Source organism: Saimiri boliviensis, chromosome 11 (assembly GCF_048565385.1).
Source record: "Saimiri boliviensis isolate mSaiBol1 chromosome 11, mSaiBol1.pri, whole genome shotgun sequence".
NCBI classification, from domain to species: Eukaryota; Metazoa; Chordata; class Mammalia; order Primates; family Cebidae; genus Saimiri; species Saimiri boliviensis.
This window is the reverse complement of record NC_133459.1, coordinates 94,993,365-95,012,324: the sequence shown is the minus strand read 5'-3', so window position 1 is coordinate 95,012,324 and position 18,960 is coordinate 94,993,365. Positions and strand designations below refer to the sequence as shown.

The 18,960-nt window shown below is 44.5% G+C and overlaps 1 protein-coding gene across 1 annotated transcript in view; it reads left to right on the top strand.

Annotated features, from left to right (window-relative positions):
- The window catches only part of PTGFRN (prostaglandin F2 receptor inhibitor), an 81,004-nt gene that overhangs the window by 55,000 nt on the left and 7,044 nt on the right, over window positions 1-18,960 (top strand). Inside the window, exons 5-7 of the mRNA XM_039460858.2 lie at window positions 2,744-3,169; window positions 8,575-8,994; window positions 16,200-16,307. Coding sequence (XP_039316792.2) covers window positions 2,744-3,169; window positions 8,575-8,994; window positions 16,200-16,307 — 954 coding nt within the window. The remainder of the gene's footprint in view (window positions 1-2,743; window positions 3,170-8,574; window positions 8,995-16,199; window positions 16,308-18,960) is intronic.

Below are 18,960 nucleotides of genomic sequence, written 5' to 3'. Positions count from 1 at the left end.
ACAGTCTGGCTCCAGACCTCAGCTCCTCACCACTGCTCTCTGCTGCCTCACAGTTTGCTGTGCAAGGTTATGGGGAAACACACAGGAAGGGTCTTACCTGCTGTGCTTGAAATGGACTTGAGGCTCCGTGTAAGTAACAGCCGCCACTGCTGCTGCCTGCAGATAGCTGGTGTTCAGCGTTCCAAGGCAGTCTTGCTCTATGCACAGCCATTGCAAATCTGTCCTTTCCACATGAAATGGACTTAGTTGTCCTGCTCTGTACCCACATTGCTCTATCCAAAATTCGACATGAAAGTTTGGATGTGGGATAATTTGAGCATTCCTTATCTTTTGCGTCTGGTGGTGTAAGCGCAGTTCAGTGGTGTGTGTCCTTCGTCAGTTTTTGCTAGGGCGATGTGTGGTGTGGTGTGTGAGCACTGTGCCCCGGGGCAGGACATCTCCTAGCAGTGCAGCAGCACACAAGCCTGGAAGATGAGCAGTCAGGGTGGCCGCTGCCCTCCCCTCCAGACCTGGCAGTCCCACAGCCTGTGGATTTCTCTGCGGTGTCCACATCACAGCACGATCTATGCCCATGGATGGGCACAAGCAATTAATTACTTGTGAAGCTGACATTTGAGGAGTTAAGGTGTTGAGTTCTTTCCATTTCCTGGCCCACTGAATCATTCTTGGAGACATGATGATATTACAAATCCATTAGAGATGTAAATAAGAAAAGTTCCTTGACCTCAGCAGTTTGTAATCTGTATGTCATAAGTAAAAACAATGTTAAATAAAACTAAACTTTGATCAAAGTGATGCAGATAAAGATAGTGTCGATAAATGGAAAGTTCTGTTTAGGTAGAATTAGTTCTCTCCCAGAAGGCAAAGTGCTCTGGAAGAAAAATGTAGCCTTTTACAGGCCGGGCAGGGTGGCTTGTTCCTGTAATACCAGCACTTTAGGAGGCTGAGGTGGGCAGATTACTTGAGGTCAGGAGTTTGAGACCAGCCTGTCCAACATGGCAAAACCCTGTCTCTACTAAATAAATACAAAAATAAGATGGGTGTGGTGGTATGTGCCTGTATTCCCAGCTGTTTGGATGGCTGAGGCGTGAGAAATGCTTACACCTGGGAGGTAGTTGCAGTGAGCTGAGATTACACCACTGTACTCCAGCCTGGGAGACACAGTGAGAGTCTGTCTCAAAAACAAAACAAAAAAAAAAAGAAGAAGAAGAAAAGTATAGCCTTTTCTAAAAGCCTGAGCATTAAGGCTGCAAACATTTATTGAGTGCCTATTGCATACAAGGCAGTGTATTTGGAGCTTGAGGATGAGACTGTAAGCAAAGAGTCGGTGTGGAATGGGATAACTGGCATACAAGAGTGCATGATGGCTGACGGAGCACGGAGGATCCATCCAGGTGACGCTGAGGAGTAAGTAGCAGTTTGCAATGCGTCACGAACAGGCCATCACAGTGGAGTCAGACTGTGTGGAGACTGGAGAACCTCAAGTAATCGGGTGTAGAGAGGCTAGGGGAGCGGAGGGGAGGCCACGGAAGGGTTCCAACACCAACTCCTTGGCGGGTGTCACGGAAGCCTTGGGGCCAAGGAGGACAGAACCATGAAGGTGCAGAAATGGATTAAATTGGTGCGTTGAATGCCAGAGGAAGGGGTTTTTTTTCCCGGTGAAAACAGGACCGTGGCAGAGGAAAGTGGATGCTAGGAGAATGCTAGCTTCCCTGCCACCCTTCCTTGAAAGGACATGGGTGTTCACTAGAGCCAGATTCATGACACAAGCCACACTGGCAGTAACAAGAATGTCTTGGGAGAGTTTGAGGATGGGAGTGCTTATTGACCACGGAACAGAGATTCAGCAGAAAAAGTCGGAGGAACAGTAAAGTGAGGACAGAAATATGTAGGGGAATGAGGACCCGAGGGCCTTGCATTTGGGGCATGGTCAAGAATGACAGGAAGCTGAGCCACTGTGAAATTGACAGGCCTCGAGTTCTGGAATTTACTGTTCTGTGGAGTTTTTTTTTTTTTTTTTTTGAGACGGAGTTTCGCTCTTGTTACCCAGGCTGGAGTGCAATGGCGTGATCTCGGCTCACCGCAGCCTCCGCCTCCTGGGTTCAGGCAATTTTCCTGCCTCAGCCTCCAGAGTAGCTGGGATTACAGGCACGTGCCACCATGCCCAGCTGATTTTTTTGTATTTTTAGTAGAGATGGGGTTTCACCATGTTGACCAGGATGGTCTCAATCTCTTGACCTCGTGATCCACCCACCTCGGCCTCCCAAAGGGCTGGGATTACAGGCGTGAGCCACCGCGCCCGGCCTGTGTGGAGTTTTCCAGTACTGCTCCAGTGGGAGCATTGGAGGTCTATGGGCTTGCTTGGCATTCCAGAGCAACCTTGGTAGGGGGTGGGCACTGAGCTTCTTAAGAGATTCTTCTCAGAAGACCTTAACCTCTTGGGGAAACTGACAGCAGACCCCAGTGCCATGGAAAGATCAAGACTGGCCTAGGACATTGGGCTTCTGCACTTGAGAGGTTCTCTTGGGGTAGGAGGTATGAGAGGTGGTGTTTTACAGGTTTTGCAAAAACACTGTTACAGGATCCTATCCAGTGAAGTGACTGATTTCTGTCTATGTAGTCTGAAAGGAGAGGCATTTAATTCTTAAAACAAGAGCAGCCCTTGTCTCATTCCTTTTGCTACTTCTTGCCATGTTGTGCTGATTATTTTCCTATCCTGGCCTTTCTCTCTCTCGCTTTTCAGAACCCGACTACCAGGTGTACTTGAATGCTTCCAAGGTCCCCGGGTTTGCAGACGACCCCACAGAACTGGTGTGCCGGGTGGTGGACACGAAGAGTGGGGAGGCGAATGTCCGATTCACGGTTTCGTGGTACTACAGGACGAACCGGCGCAGCGACGACGTGGTGACCAGCGAGCTGCTCGCAGTCATGGACAGGGACTGGACGCTAAAATACGGAGAGAGGAGCAAGCAGCGGGCCCAGGACGGAGACTTTATCTTTTCTAAGGAACATATAGACACGTTCAATTTCCGGATCCAAAGGACTACAGAGGAAGACAGAGGCAATTATTACTGTGTTGTGTCTGCCTGGACCAAACAGCGGAACAACAGCTGGGTGAAAAGCAAGGATGTCTTCTCCAAGCCCGTTAACATATTTTGGGCATTAGAAGGTAGGAACTCTATTCTTGTTTGTTACTCATTTTTGTTTTGCCTTTGCTTATGTCATGCCGCCGTGTGTTCAGATGCACAGTCACCCTCTGCAGGTTATCACTTACGCTAGGAATGCGTGTCCTGGACGCTGATCACCATGCGACCCCCGCTACACCTCTTTGGACTCTCTGTCACCCCTCCTCCATCCCCAAGCCCCAGAGAGAGCCCTCTTGAACTCACTGTCATCAGCCAAGTCTCCCGCTTCCTGCACTTTGCCTCTGAATGTTCCTTTTCTCTTTCTTGCATTAAACATGATGACCCTGAGGACACTCTTTCCACTGGAGAAATAAGTTACCTCTCCGAGGACAGTTTCCCCCAGAGCCCAGCTAAGTGCTGTCCATTTACTTCCCACACTTCTCATAACTGGGCCTGAGGTGGTGCGGGTGTCCTCCTCGGTCTTCCCTGCAGCTTCCAGGCCATTTTCGTTCACTCCTAAAAATATCCAGCTTCCAGCCTGGTGTCATCATCACGCCACACCGCCTCTTCTCGTTGCTGTTGCCTGTTGCCACCTAGGCCCTCTGTTCGTTCTTTGAAGATGTTAGCTTTCGTTTCACAGCCACGCTGCCTGACGCTGCTCCCATCTTGCTAACTTCAGTATCCATGTAGAGCACTAGGTCACCGTTGGAGGCACCCTGGGAACTTTAGGAAAAAAAATGCCGGTGCTTTGTTTCACCAGAAATTCTCCCGTCCAAGTACGAACCAGGCCCGACCCTGCTTAGCTTCTGAGAGCAGATGAGATCGGGCAGGTTCCACCAGAAATTCTATTTTAGTTGGTCTGAAGTATATGGATTCTGGGCACTGGCATTTTTAAATGCTCCCACAGTGATTTTTATGTGCAGCCCCTGTTGGGAACTCTAATACAGCTAATCCTGTCGTTCTCAGGCACTTGTCCGCCTCTCTCTAGTCATGTCCTCTATACTATTTTGGTCCTGCATTCCCATGCTTACATGCTACATTAGACCGTCTCCCTTCTGATAACCGAAACCCCCTCACAGTCTCCTGTTCTCTAAACATACCTCCTGTCTGTCTGTACCACTTCCTCTAGTACTCCAGCAACAATCCCCCAACCCTCCTGGGGTCAACAATCTGTTAATCCTGACATTGTCCTTCACTCCCAGTGTGCCTTCCCGTCTCTCTCACTAGGGTGCCCATTTGTATCCAGTGGGCACCTGGTGTAATTATGATAGCACCTTTTTCCATCCTCGGAGCTAAGGCTGGGAGGCAGGGGTAAGATATATGGTCACTTTACTGTTACCTAGCCTAAATTCCCAGTCAGCTGTAATCACGCCATTGCATACCCCCTAGCACCCTTGCCCCTCTCTGTTTGCAGTAGACTCCAGCCAAACCACAACCCAGTTCACAGGCAGCCTTCTGCAGCCTCCCTACCTGTGCCCACAGAGCTAAGGTGGCTGGAGAGAAACATTCAAATGTGTTGACTGGGCTCCCTTTAGGGTAGTGGTCACTTGTGACAAGTGGGCTCTCGGCACTGCCTGGGAATGATTCTGCGTCTCCCTAGTCTGGTGATTTCCCCACTCTCCTGAGTGATTGCTGCATGCCACCTTCTGTCTCTGCAAACCTCCTCCCACAGCTTCTCTCTCAGCTGTTGGTCCTGCTTCCTACTCTCCTAAAAGTAGAAACAATCAGGAGACTTCTCATTCATACTGCCCCAGGGCTGAGCCTAGGCCACCCTGAGTACGTCCTGGCAGAGGCCAGCCCCTCTCACTACTTAGGCCATGGCTGCTCTCTTCCATCTTCAGTAATTCTCTCCCTTCTGGATCTTTCCCATTGGCCTATCAATGTGCTGTTAGATCTAGGTTTCCTTGGGTTTTTCTTTTGTGGTGGGGGAATGGAGAATGGGGGTTGTATTTTTAGTTTTAGTTTTAGTTCTGTTTTTAGAGAAAGGGTCTCACTCTGTTGCCCAGGCTGGAGTTCAGTGGTGTGATTGTAGCTCACTGCAGCCTCGATCTCCTGGGCTCAAGTGATCCTCCCACCTCAGCCTCCCAAGCAGCTGGGACTACAGGTGCTTGCCACCACATACAGCCAATTTTTTTTTTTTTTTTTTTTTTTTGAGACAGGGTCTTTCTCTGTTACCCAGGCTGGCATACAGTGGCATGATATGGTTTACTGCAGCTTCAGTCTTCCAGAGGCTCTACAGGCCTCTACCATCATGCCTGGCTAATTTTTTTTCTTGGTAGAGACAGGGTCTCACTGTGTTGCCCAGGTTGGTCCTGAACTCCTGGCCTCAAATGATCCTCCTGCCTTGGCCTCCCAAAGTGCTGGGATTACAGGCATGAGCCACCATGCCAGGCCCCTGCTTTTTTTTATGCTAAACTAATCTTGATCTTGCTTCTTCATCCATCTTTCTGTTTCCCACAACCACTTGTCTACTTACTCCTTTCTCCTTTTATAACAACAATATTTGATGTGTATCTACTCCGTGTCTCTGATTTTTCTCCTGCCATTCTCTCTGGTACCTACTCTAATCAGGCTTTTCCCTCTGCTGCTTGTGGTAAGATGGCCAGTAATCAACGTATTAGAAAATCCTATTGTCAGTTATTTGATTTGACTTAGCAGAATTTAACACAGGTGATCCCCTCCTCCTGGAACTACTGTGGTTTTTCCCTTGGCTTGTGGGACGAGGTCTTCTCAGGGCTTTCTTTATTAGCCATTTCTCAGCCTCCTTTGCTGACTCTGTTCATTTTTTGGACCCCGGACATTAGACTACCTCAGGACATAGTCTTTTGACATAGTCCTTGGACTTGGACTTCTTTTCCATTTCACCTCATCGTGTTGGTGATGACTTCTAATCTCATGAATTTAAATACCATTTAGACAACAGTGACTCCCAGGTTTACATGTCTACCCAGGACCTCTTTCCAGAACTCCAGACTTCATGTTAGGTTGCCGCCTTGACACTGCTTGACTAATGGGCATCTTAAACTTCTGTTCAAAAGGATGCTTCCCATCACATCCGCCAGCAGTCTTCTTCCAGCCTTCTCCAGCACCTTTGTTCTAGTGGCTCAGCTCATACCTTCATCTTTGACTCCTCATTCTTAAAACTGACTTGGATTCTGGCTGCTTCTCACACACTGCCGTTTACTGCACCACCCTTGCCTGGATTACATCCCTGGCCTCCCAGCTCGTCTCCTTGCTCTGCCCTAGCACACGGCAGCTGGAACAATCCTGTTAAATATAAGTCAGGTCATGAAATTCCCCAGCTCGGGACCTTCACAGCCTCCCCATCTCACTCAGAGCAAAACCCAGTCCTCTCAGTGGCCTTAGATGATCTGTACCAATTGGTCCTATTACCTTCTGGCCTCACCTCGCACCCTCCCCAGCACCCACTCCATCCGGCCACTCTGCGCTTCCAGGCTCCTCACATACACCAGGTGTGCTCCTGGCTTGTAGCTTTCTGCCTGCTGTTCTATCAGCCTAGAATGCTCTTCCTGAGCTGGATAGGACTTGCTCCCTCACCTCCTTCAGGTCCTTTTTATTTGTTTTAAATTTAATTTTTTTAGAATCACAGTCTTGCTCCCTCACCCAGGCTCTCTCACCCAGGCTGGAGTGCAGTGGCACTATCATAACTCATGGTTGCCTCAAACTCCTGGGCTCAAGCCTCCCAGATAGCTGGGACTATAGGCACATGCTCTGTGGCTAATTATTTAATTTTATTTTTAGAGACACGGGGTTTTGCTGTGTTACCCAGGTTGATCTCAAACTCCTGGCCTCAAGCAATCCTCTCATCTCGGCCTCTCTAATCACTGAGATTACTTGCGTGAGCCCCCACACCCAGTTCAGGCTATTTTTAAAATGTTGCCTTCTCAGTGAGGATGTCCCCCGATCACTCTGTTTATAGTTGTGACACACACACCTCCCTTCCCATATACAAATCCACAATTTTTCTCTTCCTTGCCTGCCTGTTGTCTCTTAAACATTTATCACCATCTAACCAACCATACCATCTGTTTTACCTGTTTATTTGTTTCCCTTCACTAGCACCTAAAGGGAGGGATTTTTTATTTATTTGTTCACCATTATATTTCCAGTAGCTGGAGTATGGAAGGTTCTCGATAAATACATGTTTAAATTGATGAATAAGTGACCGAACTCGTAGGAAAATCAAGAAAGAATGTGGTAGCTCAGTAGAAGCTGAACAGTCAGTGGTTCTGGAGAGAGTTCCTGATATATATGTTCTGCTAATCGGTTTGGTGGAACAAGCGTTCCAAAAAATCTAATGTAAAAATCTCACCTTGTAACTGGATGGATTATAGGATGAATCATCATATTAAAGGATAAAGCAATGTATCTAATTCATTTATTCATCTGCTCAACAGATATTTAAGCACCTTCCAAGTGCCCAACGCTGTGCTACTGTAATAGATGGATTCCATGGATTCCAGTGTGTACATGCTTAGGCATTGTTGTTTTGACAGAGACGCAGGGAGTGATCCACTGAAACCTAAAGTTAGTGTAGCCATAGACACTTCTCAAAATGTTAAAACAGCATTTTTGAAATTAAAGTGTAAACCAAGTGGAAATTATTAGATCTGCAAATACACACACTGCAGTCATTTTAGCAATAAATCTGTTCTGTAATTTCACTATCATATGATTAAACAGAGAGATCTCATTTCTCCCTTGCCCTATTCCTCCCTGCAGGCTGGCTTAGCTAGGGGCACTTTCCCTGCACTTAGCAGACCCCTGGGGAGGAGAGGCAAATGGTATGGGTGGGAGCCTGGCTCGGATGTTACGGTGTTGGGTTCAGCCATGGCTTTCCCACCTTGCTGGCAGTGCCCTCTGCCTTGTATCCTGTGGGGCACCCATAGCAGGTTCCCAGATTCTTCCTCGTGAGACTTCTCAAGAACTTAAACATCCTGAAAACCAGTTCTCACCATAATTTCCTCTCTCCTGACACCCACCGATTCATTTCAGACTATTACTTCCAGTGGGATGGTTTCAGCCTGCTTATAGATACACGTGATTCTCTTTCCAAGTTGCCAGATTTTCGTAGGTGCTTTTGCGTGGCAATTTGCAAATAAGTTTCTATTTTCTGGTTATTTTGCCTTTAGTAGCATTTTTATTTATTTGTTTTTTTGTAGTGAAATTTTTTTTTTTTTATTGTATGTTGGGCTCTGGTGTACATGGGCACATCCTGCATCCTGCAGGATTGTTGCATAGGCACACACATGCCATGGTGGTTTGCTGTCTCCATTCCCCCCAACCCTACGTCAGGCATTTCTCCCGGTGTTATCCCTCCCCACCCTTCCCCTCCTCTCCACACCCCCACCTATCCCAGTGAGTGTTGTAGCATTTTTGTTTTAACTGATCTTGTTGGAAATCACATCCTTCTGGTCCTTCATTCCAGATTCTGTGCTTGTAGTGAAGGCGAGGCAGCCAAAGCCTTTCTTTGCTGCAGGAAATACATTTGAGATGACTTGCAAAGTATCTTCCAAGAATATTAAGTCACCACGTTACTCTGTTCTCATCACCGCTGAGAAGCCTGTCGGCGACCTCTCCAGTCCCAATGAAACGAAGTACATCATCTCTCTGGACCAGGATTCTGTGGTGAAGCTGGAGAATTGGACAGATGCATCACGGGTGGATGGCGTTGTTTTGGAAAAAGTACGGGAGGATGAGTTCCGCTATCGAATGTACCAGACTCAGGTCTCAGACGCAGGGCTGTACCGCTGCATGGTGACAGCTTGGTCTCCTGTCAGGGGCAGCCTTTGGCGAGAAGCAGCAACCAGTCTCTCCAATCCTATTGAGATAGACTTCCAAACCTCAGGTGAGCAGGGAGCCCTGTTGAATCATAGATGGAGCTAGAAGAGACCTTAGGGTTTTGATCAGATGCCCTCATTTTTAAAAACAGCTTTGTTAAGATGCAGTTCACATGCTGTGCAATTTACCTGTTTAATGTGCATAATTCAGTGGCTTTTCATATATTCACAAAGTTGTGTGATCATTGCCCCAACCAGTTTTAGAACATTTTCATTACCCCAAAAGAAACCTGAATCCCTTAGCCAATACCCTCCAATCACACCCCATTCCCTGCCTCCCATTCTGCAGCAACCATTATCTACTTTCTGTCTCTGTAGATTTTGCCTATTACGGACATTTCACGTAAATGGAATATAATATGTGGCCTTTGTGTCTGGCTTCATTTTTGAAGCAAAATGTTTTCAAGGGTCATCCATATTGTAGTATGTATCAGTGCTTTGTTCATTTTTATGACTGAATAAGACTCCATTGTATAGATAGGCCACATTTTGTTTATTCATTCATCAGCCAATGGACATTTGGGTGTTTCCAGTTCTTGACTGTTATAAATAATGCTGCTATGAACATTCATGTACAAGTTTTTGGACAAATGTATGTTTTCATTTCTGCCTTCATTTTAAGAAGACGAACTGAAGGTCAGGTACTTCAGATTCTTTAGGGAACATGGTGGACTATAAAGAAAGTGAGGAGGGAATTGAGCCTTCCAAGGTGTCAAGTAACTTGCAAAAGTGGAATGTTTTTAACGTCCTGTCTGTGTATGTGTGTGTTTCAGTAGGAAGATGATTTAAAAGTATTTAAGCCCCAATCTTATTTAGAATATCAATGCGAAGGATTATCATTTGTGAGTTTAAGACTAAATGTTTTCAATAACTCTGCTCTGGGTTTCTGGGTTTTAGTTAGAGATTTGTGAATTTGTGAATTATAAATTAATACTCATCTGTAAAAATTCAGGTATCAATTAAATTCAGTATAATGAATGCAAGATATTTGTTTAGAATTAGATGATTAGCATTTATATTAAAGGTAAACTAGACTAATAAAGTTTGTTTTCTATTATTTTGTATTATTATAACCTTTTATGGTATATAGTGAAATCATCTTCTAATGTCTCCTGACCTTTAAATTAATAAAGGGTAGCCGGGCGCGGTGGCTCAAGCCTGTAATCCCAGCACTTTGGGAGGCCGAGGCGGGTGGATCACGAGGTCGAGAGATCGAGACCAACCTGGTCAACATGGTGAAACCCCGTCTCTACTAAAAATACAAAAAATTAGCTGGGCATGGTGGTGCGTGCCTATAATCCCAGCTACTCAGGAGGCTGAGGCAGGAGAATTGCCTGAACCCGGGAGGCGGAGGTTGCGGTGAGCCGAGATCGCGCCATTGCACTCCAGCCTGGGTAACAAGAGCGAAACTCCGTCTCAAAAAAAAAAAAAAAAAAAAAAAAGGGTAAATACTGATTTAAGCACTTAGATTTGGAAAGAGCAGAGAAAGTATAGGCCTCCTTTATTGTGTATCTGTTCATTTTTAATAGCAGCTTTATTGAGATATAACTCATATACCATAAAATTCACCATATAAAGTATACAGTTTAGGGGTTTCTAGTATATTCACAAAGTTGTGCAACCATCACCACTAGCTAATTTCAGAAAATTTTAATCACCTCAAAAAGAAACTCCACTCTCATTAGTGATCGTTCCCATACCCCCATGCCCCTGCTCCTGGCAATCACTAATTCACTTTGTCTCTATGGAGTTGCCTCTTCTGAGTATTTCATATGAATTGAATCATATTATATGTGGACTTTTGTGACTTGCTTCTTTTCACTTAGCATAATGTTTTCAAGGTCCATTCATGTTGTAGCAGGCATCAGTACTTCATTCCTTTTTATGACTGAATAGTATTTCATTGTATGGATATGCCCCATTTGTTTATCCATTCATCTGTTGATAGACATTTAGACTATTTCTACTTTTTGGCTTTTATGAATAATGCTGCCATTAACATTATTATTTGAAAATATCTTCTCCCATTCTGTGGGTTGTCTTTTCACTTTTTAGTGATGTCTCTCAAAACATCAGTTTTTGAATTTTGACGAAGTCCAGTTTATAAAAAATAAAAATTTTATTTTTTTTTCCTTTCGTTGCTTGTGTTCTTGCTGTGTCTAAGAAATTATTGGCTAATCTAAGGTTGTGAGGATTTACACCTGTGTTTCCTTCCAAGAGTTTTATAGTTTTAGCTCTTACATTTTAGGCTGTGATTCATGTTAATTTTTGTATGCGGTAAGAGGAAGGGGTCCGACTTTATTATTTTGCCTGGAGATCGCCAGTTGTCCTAGCACCATTTATTAAAACGTATATTCTTGCCCTCATTGACTCGTTTTGGCACCCTTGTCAAAAATCATTTAATCATAAGTGTAAGGTTTATTTCTAGACTGTCAATTCCATTTCAGTGATCTAGATTTCTGTTCTTATAACAGTACCACGCTGTTTGATTACTGTAGCCTTATAGTTAGTTTTGAAATTAAGAAGTGGGACACTTCCAATTTTGTTCTTTTTCAAGATTGTTTTGGCTATTTTGGATCTCTTGCATGTCCATGTGACTTTTAGGATCAGCCTGGTAATTTCTAGAATCCAGGCATCTGGGACTTTTTTAACACAATCTGGGGATTGTGTTAAAATCTGTAGATCAATTTGGAAAGTTTTGCCATTAAACAGTATCATTTTTCAGTTCATAAACATGGAATATCTTTCCATTTATTTAGGTATTTAAATTTTTTCCATGGTGTTTTGTAGTTTTCAGTATACAAATTTTGGGTTTTTTGGTTAAATTTGTCCTAAATATCTTATTCTCTTTGATGCTGTTGTAAATAGAATTGCTTTCTTAATTTACTTTTCAGCTTGTTTATTCATTGCAGTTTTATAGAAGTACAACTAGCTTTTGTATATTGATCTTGTGTTCTGTGACCTTGCTGAACTTGTTTATTCTAATTCTAAAATTTGGGAATTTGTTCTGATTTGTAAGATACAAGATTATGTCATCTATGAATAGAACTACTGAATCGTTTTACTTCTCCCTTCCAAGTCGAATATCTTCTATTTCTTTTTCTCGAGTAATTGCCTAGCCAGAACCTCCCATACAGTGTTGAATAGAAGTAGCCCAAGTGGACCTTCTTGTCTTGTTTCTGATCATAGGCAGAAAGTGTTCAGTCTTGTTCACCTTTAAGTATCATGTTCACTGCAGGATTTTCATAGATGCCCTTTATCAGACCGAGGAAGTTTCCTTCCACTCCTAGTGTGTTTCCTTTCATTCTTAGTTTTTTGTTTTGTTTTGTTTTGGTTTTTTTCATTCCTAGTTTGTTGAGTATTTTTGTCATGGAAAGGTATTGAATGTGGTCAGATGCTTTTTCAGCGTCTATTGAGATGAGTTGATTCCGTGGTTTTTGTCCTTTATTTGCGTATTTGTTTTGCTGTCTGTAGGAATCTGTTCCATCTTGTTTTACATTTGTTATTTGATTTTTCTTTTAAACTCTTATGTGGAAAGGGGGAGACACAGTCTTTTGTATCTATTTCTGGGTGAGGAATGGGTATTGAATTTATTCCTCAGTTCTTTAAATCTCAGCGTAACAGATAAAACCGCTGTAGCTTCCAGGTTGAATAGATTGCCTAAGGTTTTTATTTTATTTAATCCACAGAGTTGTCATGGCTAGTTCACATTTTAATTAGGAGAAGCTGCCATCAAATTCAGCACTCAGCACAATACTATAGCCCTGAATAGCCACCAGCAACCATTGATTTCAGACTGAACAGTGTTTGCTTCCTAAAAAGCAGTGGCATACTTTAAGATACACAGCGAAGAGGTCCTTCCAGTGTTTGCCTTCCTGTCCCCTGATTTCAGGGCACCTGCCTTTTGGTATTGAAAACCAATGGGCCCTCTTGAGTGCTGGGTTTTACTGATTCAAAGTGTCGAGAGAGAAAATGGTATTTAAATATGATAGTATACGCTTTGGCTTTTTAAAAGAATAATAATTTTTTTTAATATAGAAAATTTGAAAATATAGTAACATAGAAAGAAGGAAAAGAGACTCATTCATCATCCTACCGGAGACGGTTCATTCATGTTGTTCATCTTTCTAAAATTTTTCTCTTGTATGTTTTCTTCGTGACTTTGAGATCAAGCTGTATATACAATTTGAGGACCTGCTTTTCTTTCTTTAGTGTTATAAGATCAGCACTTTCTATATTGTAACCAGATCTAGGTGAATGTCAACACCACCTTTAATGACTTTACATAGTAGAGTTTGCTTAGCCACTACCCTATTGATGGACATGCAGATGGTCTGCAGTTTTTGCTTTCATTAAAAAAACTGCCACTAACATCTTTTTTAGAGGCCCAGGTTGGACCATGGTATATGTCAGTGTTTGTATTTAAAAGTTAAGTAGTTCCCGTACTCTCTGCAGACTGGGAATTGGGGGACCCCTAGTGACTCTGGTTGTTCAGTTAAACTCTCTGTACCGTGATCTGTCATCTGTGAAGTTAACCAGACAAATCCCCTCACAAAAACAGCATTACCACAGAAATTGACCATAATGAAAATATTTCTAAGCCTGGGATAATGACCCGTATTAACAGTGAGCTGCTGATTTCATTAGGAGGAAATCCACTGCTGTGAATAGCTCCCCACAATGCAGGCCTTTTCCCCAGTCCTCGTCTGCCTTGGAAGCCACAGCACAAATGCTCTGTTGATTCCCACGTTCAGTAGGGAAGTGAGAACTGTAACATGACCTTGGGTTTTTTCGGAAATACAAAGAAAAACTGAAATTTGTTCGAATTAAATAAGTCGTCTTTGCAGCTTCAAAGTAAATAGAAACATAAATCCATGAGAATTTCTTAATGTTTGTCATTTTATGTTCTCTTAGAAGGGGCCTGAACACAGGAAAAGCCCCTCAGTGTAGTTCTGTTTATTACCATGAGATTTCTAATCTGGGAAAAATTTGACCCCCCCACCTTGCTCACCATGGCTGCTGCTGACCTGTGCTCACTCACAGATGGCCGTCCATGGTATAAGTGTCCCCGGTCACCACACTGCGCCAGTTTAGGGCAGTTGGCTTAATCGTGCCCCACCTTGCCGCTCCAGGCAGAGCAAGTCCAGGGTATAAGGCCTGAGGGAGCCAGGGCTGAGAGCTGAGTTAATTGAAGGGGATGATGTCCAGAAGTAGGTCAGGCTTCCTTGTCTTGTTTGCTTTCATCCCTTCCCCATTTCCTGGAACAGCCATTCAGTCAGTTGTTTATCGCCTTAGGGTTACGTTCGCCCCTGCTGTTCCCTGAATAATCAGAACTTAGCAGTTCCCACCCAGAGCTGCCTAACCTCTGTAGGGTTCAATATTCTACAACCATCCTTCACCTTTCTCTCAAGAAAACACAAATTATTTATATACTTGGTTAGGAAAGCAGTCTGATGCATTCATCTTATTAGTCATGTCGAAATGAAAATGCAGCCCTTTCATCATCTTACTCTCTATCATGGTCATTTATTCCGCAAGTTAAAAAATGTACTTTGGGATACTTGTTTTTTTCTGGCGATCTGGACAAGAAGTAGTCATACTTATACTCTTAACTTCTAATGAGTTTTACAGTCAGCACCCAGGGCCTTCAATCGTTGCTTCCCAGGAAACCCAAGGGGAGTCCTATAGCATTGATGTTCTGTGAACTTCTTTTAGGTGTGCCTGTTCCTAGACGTTAGGAATTGGGATAAAGTAAACATTGAACTCTTAGGATTAGCTAGGCTAAAAGCTATAAAATGCACTCACCTAAGAGGAATTCGTAAGTGAGTTAAAAATAATAATTCTGCCTACAGTGTTCTCAGCGAGGCATGTAAGACAAATCCTGTCTGGGTAGGGTTTCTTGTTTTGTTTGTTTGTTACCAAACTTCATTTTAATTTAAACTTTTTTTTTCTTTTTTCTTTTTCTTTTTTTTTTTTTTTGCAACTGGATTTTGCTCTATCGCCCAGGCTAAAGTACAAAGGCACGATGTTGACTCACTGTAGCCCCAACTTCCCAAGTTCAAATAGTCCTCCTCCTACCTCAGTCTCCTGAGTAGCTGGGACTATAGGTGTGCACCACCGTGCTTAGCTAATTTTTGTATTTGTTGTAGAGATGGGATTTTGCCATGTTGCCCAGGCTAATCTTGAACTCCTGGGCTCAAGCGACCTGTCTGCCTTGGCCTCCCAAAGAGCTGGGATTATAGGCATGAGTCACTACACCCAGCCTGGACTTTATTTTTTAGAGCAGTTTTAGGTTCCCAGTTTTTGAGCAGAATGTACCAAAAGTTTCCGTTTACTCCCTGCTCCCCCAAAACACACAGCCTTCCCAACCTGAGTCATCTCTTAAAGGCATATCCACCTGTAATCTTAGCACTTTGGGAAGCCGAGGTGGGCAGATGACTTGAGGTCAGGGGTTTGAGACCAGCCTGGCCAACATGGTGAAACCCTGTCTCTATTAAAAATACAAAGATTCGCCATTCAGGAGGCTAAGGCAGGAGAATCACATGAACCCAGGAAGTCGAGGTCGCAGTGAGCTGAGATCACGTTACTGCACTCCAGCCTGGGCGACAGAGTGAGATTCCATCTCAAAAAAAGGCATATGCAAGCTGCCTCCATTTTTCCTGGCAGGCTGGAGCTGTGGCTTGAGTGCTTCCACCACACCTTATAGAAGCCTCGTTACTGGCATGCCTGTCTCCTTACCGGATTTCAGCCTCTTGGTAACGGGGTCCCTTTCCCCACCACCCAGCGCAGTGAATGAAGCCACTCACTCCATTGAGACCAAAAGCATTCTTGCTTCAGTCGCTGTCCCTTTGATCTCTCCCCAAGCATAGAATTGAACCATGTTGATCAGCCCAGGCTGTTCCAGGGTGGAGGGTAGCTTTCAAATGAGGTCACTGTGGTCATCAGAAAAGAAGTGAAAGAAAAGCCAGAGCAAAAGTTAACTCTTTAGGAAGAGTTCCATTTTGGTTGTAATCTGAAGATGAAGCTCACTGGGAGATGCGTAATGCCCATGTCTCTCTGAATAGAAGAGAGGCAGCCCGGAAACACCTATTTTGCGAGTTTCTAGACCAGTTCCCAGGAAGGGAACCACATTTTGATGCCCCTTAGAGCACAAATAATGGAATTTGATGAAAGTGTGAAAGAGAATAATGAGGCTGGCATTACTTTTTTCCAGGTCCTATATTTAATGCCTCTGTGCATTCGGACACACCATCAGTCATCCGGGGAGATCTGATCAAATTGTTCTGTATCGTTACTGTCGAGGGAGCAGCAGTGGATCCAGGTACCTCACTCCATCCTTTTCCCTTCACCGTACTGCTTTCTGTAGACGCTCCTCATATCATCTGCACCGTGTTACACAGACGTGGGTTAGGGACAGGGTTATCTATTTGTCCCCTAACTGCCTGGCTCAGTACTTTGCACTCATTAAGTGTTTAATAAATACTTGTTGAGTGGATGCATCTGTCCGCTAGCTGATTTGGAAATGCATCCACACATTTGAATCTGAGCTGTCAAGACGGCTAGTGAGTCACTCCCAGAACTGTTTCAGGCTGATTTGAAACCCACTGGCAGAGTCTAGCTCCTTCTCTTGTGTCTTTCATTCATTTATTCGTTCAGATATTTGTTGAGTTCCTTTGGTATACAAGAGCTGCTCTAGATGCTAGGAATAGAGGAGTGAACAAAATGCCCAAAGTCTGTCCTCACGGAACTTGCAACCTACATGAGGACAGACGCAAGAAATCAAGTGCTCTGTAATATCACAGCAATTGATGCTATGAAGACCTACAGAGCAGAGGAGTAGCCAGTGACCAGAGGGTGCTCTTGTAGTTAAAATTCTTAGGAAATCATTATAAATATTTTCTTCGCAGAAAATATTAGCATTGCCAGCAGGATGCCTAAGAGTTGTGGGACCGATCAGTCTTTCTCCTTCTTTGCTTATCCCATTCAGTGACCAGTTGATGTCCCTCTCTCACTCTTTGACTGTTAAGGCTTGAAAGAACATTAAATACACTCAAGGGGTCTCTGTTACTGAGCAGGACTGTACCCACTTCTGCCTTTTCCTGGAGGACTCGTGAAGAACCTAATTCCTTATGGGCTTCCCTTTCCTCCCGCATGCCTTGACCCTCAGCACTCTTCGCACTGCCCTGTCCCATCACAAGCAGAGCCGTGGCTGCTGGCAGAAATCTGTACCTTGAAAAGGCCAAATTGTAGAGAGGTCACAGGTTTCTCTGTGGAGACTTCTGGAAGTGTGGCCCTGGGAAAGAAACTAAAAGCAGCTTTCCATTCTGTATGAAGGGGCAAGCTCCAAGCAAGGGCGGTGGCCTGCAGTGAATCCAGGGAGCCCCTGAGCAGGGGACTGGGTAACACTAGCGTCTGGAAGCAGAGGCCTGGGTACCGCCACCGTCCAGGCGGACATCTGGCTCCTGCAGGACTTCCAGTGGAATGTTCAGGTCAGCCAATACTCTCTGTAAAGGACCTGGGTAGGAAACATTTTGGCTCTGTGGGCCAGATAGCCTCTGTGGCCACTATTCAACCCTGCCATTGTAGTGTGAAGGAAGCCTTAGATAAGAATGTAAGCACATGGGCATAGCTGGGTTTAGTGAAACTTTGTGAAAATAGGTAGTGGGCTAACCTCGGCCTGCAGGCTGTCGTGTACTGACCCCGGGACTCATCGATTGGTACCAAAGTTGGCTCCAGTAGGGTAGCTGAACATGGTTGATCTTTAGAGGTGGGAAACAGGAGGAGAATTTGTGGGAGATGTTAGAAAAGAAAAAGAAAGAATCCCATCTACATCCGTGGAGTTGGTTAGCTCCATTCACAGGGAAGAGGAATGAGAAGCCGCTCCTCTACCTGAGATGGGGAAGACTGAGGACACAGGAGGATTCGAAAGAGAAAAGGAAGGTAAAAGTAGAAGAGACTACCAGGGAAAGGGGAGGAAAATCCTTTTCGAAAGTTGGAAAAATATAATCCCATGATTGCCGTTAAAGCTCACTTACGATGCATACAAAAATAAACCCTTAAATGCTCTTTCTCAGTAAATTAATAGGTCACCAGTTGTGTCCTTAATGGAAAAGTCTTTTCGTCCAGTGTCATTAATTGCAAAAGCTGTAGGTAGCTGTTATCTTTCAGATCACAATTTTCAGTACTTTGCACTCTTGGACTGTGTAGGTGGAAGATTCTGAATTATTACACACAAGTTGTAATTGAGTTTTTCCTCACACATGCTGTGGGCTCTGAGGGGCTGCTCTTTCGTGAAGGACACATCGTGTAAATGATTTGTGGGCCAAGGTGCTCTGTGCGGAGCAGGGGTGGGGACAGCAGACTGTGGCCCTTCTGAGGCAGTATCTTAGGTCAGGTTCTCCCCAAGCAAAGACAGACAAGCGTGCGAGTGATGGACTGAGGGAGGGCTCTCAGGAGAACACTGAGGGAGGGAGGGACTCGAGATGGAGCCGGAGAAGAAGGCAGGCAGAGGCGTTAATTCGGAGCAAGTTCACCCCTCTACGGGGAGCTCTGGAGCGTGAGTGTTCCGCAGAGAAGGGGGCTGGGCTTCTCTGCCCCTTCGCTAGTCAGTCACTGTCCACAGGCGGAGTGGACAAGGAGTGAGAGTGTTTCGTAAACTCCAGGGGGTGGCTACAGGTGTGTGAGTTTCAGCAGCCAGCACCTGCAGCCCAGAGGCTCAGCCTGCCAGCTGCTGTGGACCAGCCACCAATGGCATTTGCTGGAGGTGGTAATGCCCTTCCCGTTAGCAGGTCTATGTGTAGGAGCATGTGTGTTGAGCTGTGGAGATAATGGTGTTCATGGTGACCAACTTTTATTGAGCACTTACTGTGTTCCAGGTGCTGTTTTAAGCATTTTAATACATGTAGTTCATTTAACCCTGGGTGCTGTCATTTTCTTTTTTTGTTGTTTTTTTTTTTTGTTGTTTTTTTAAAGAC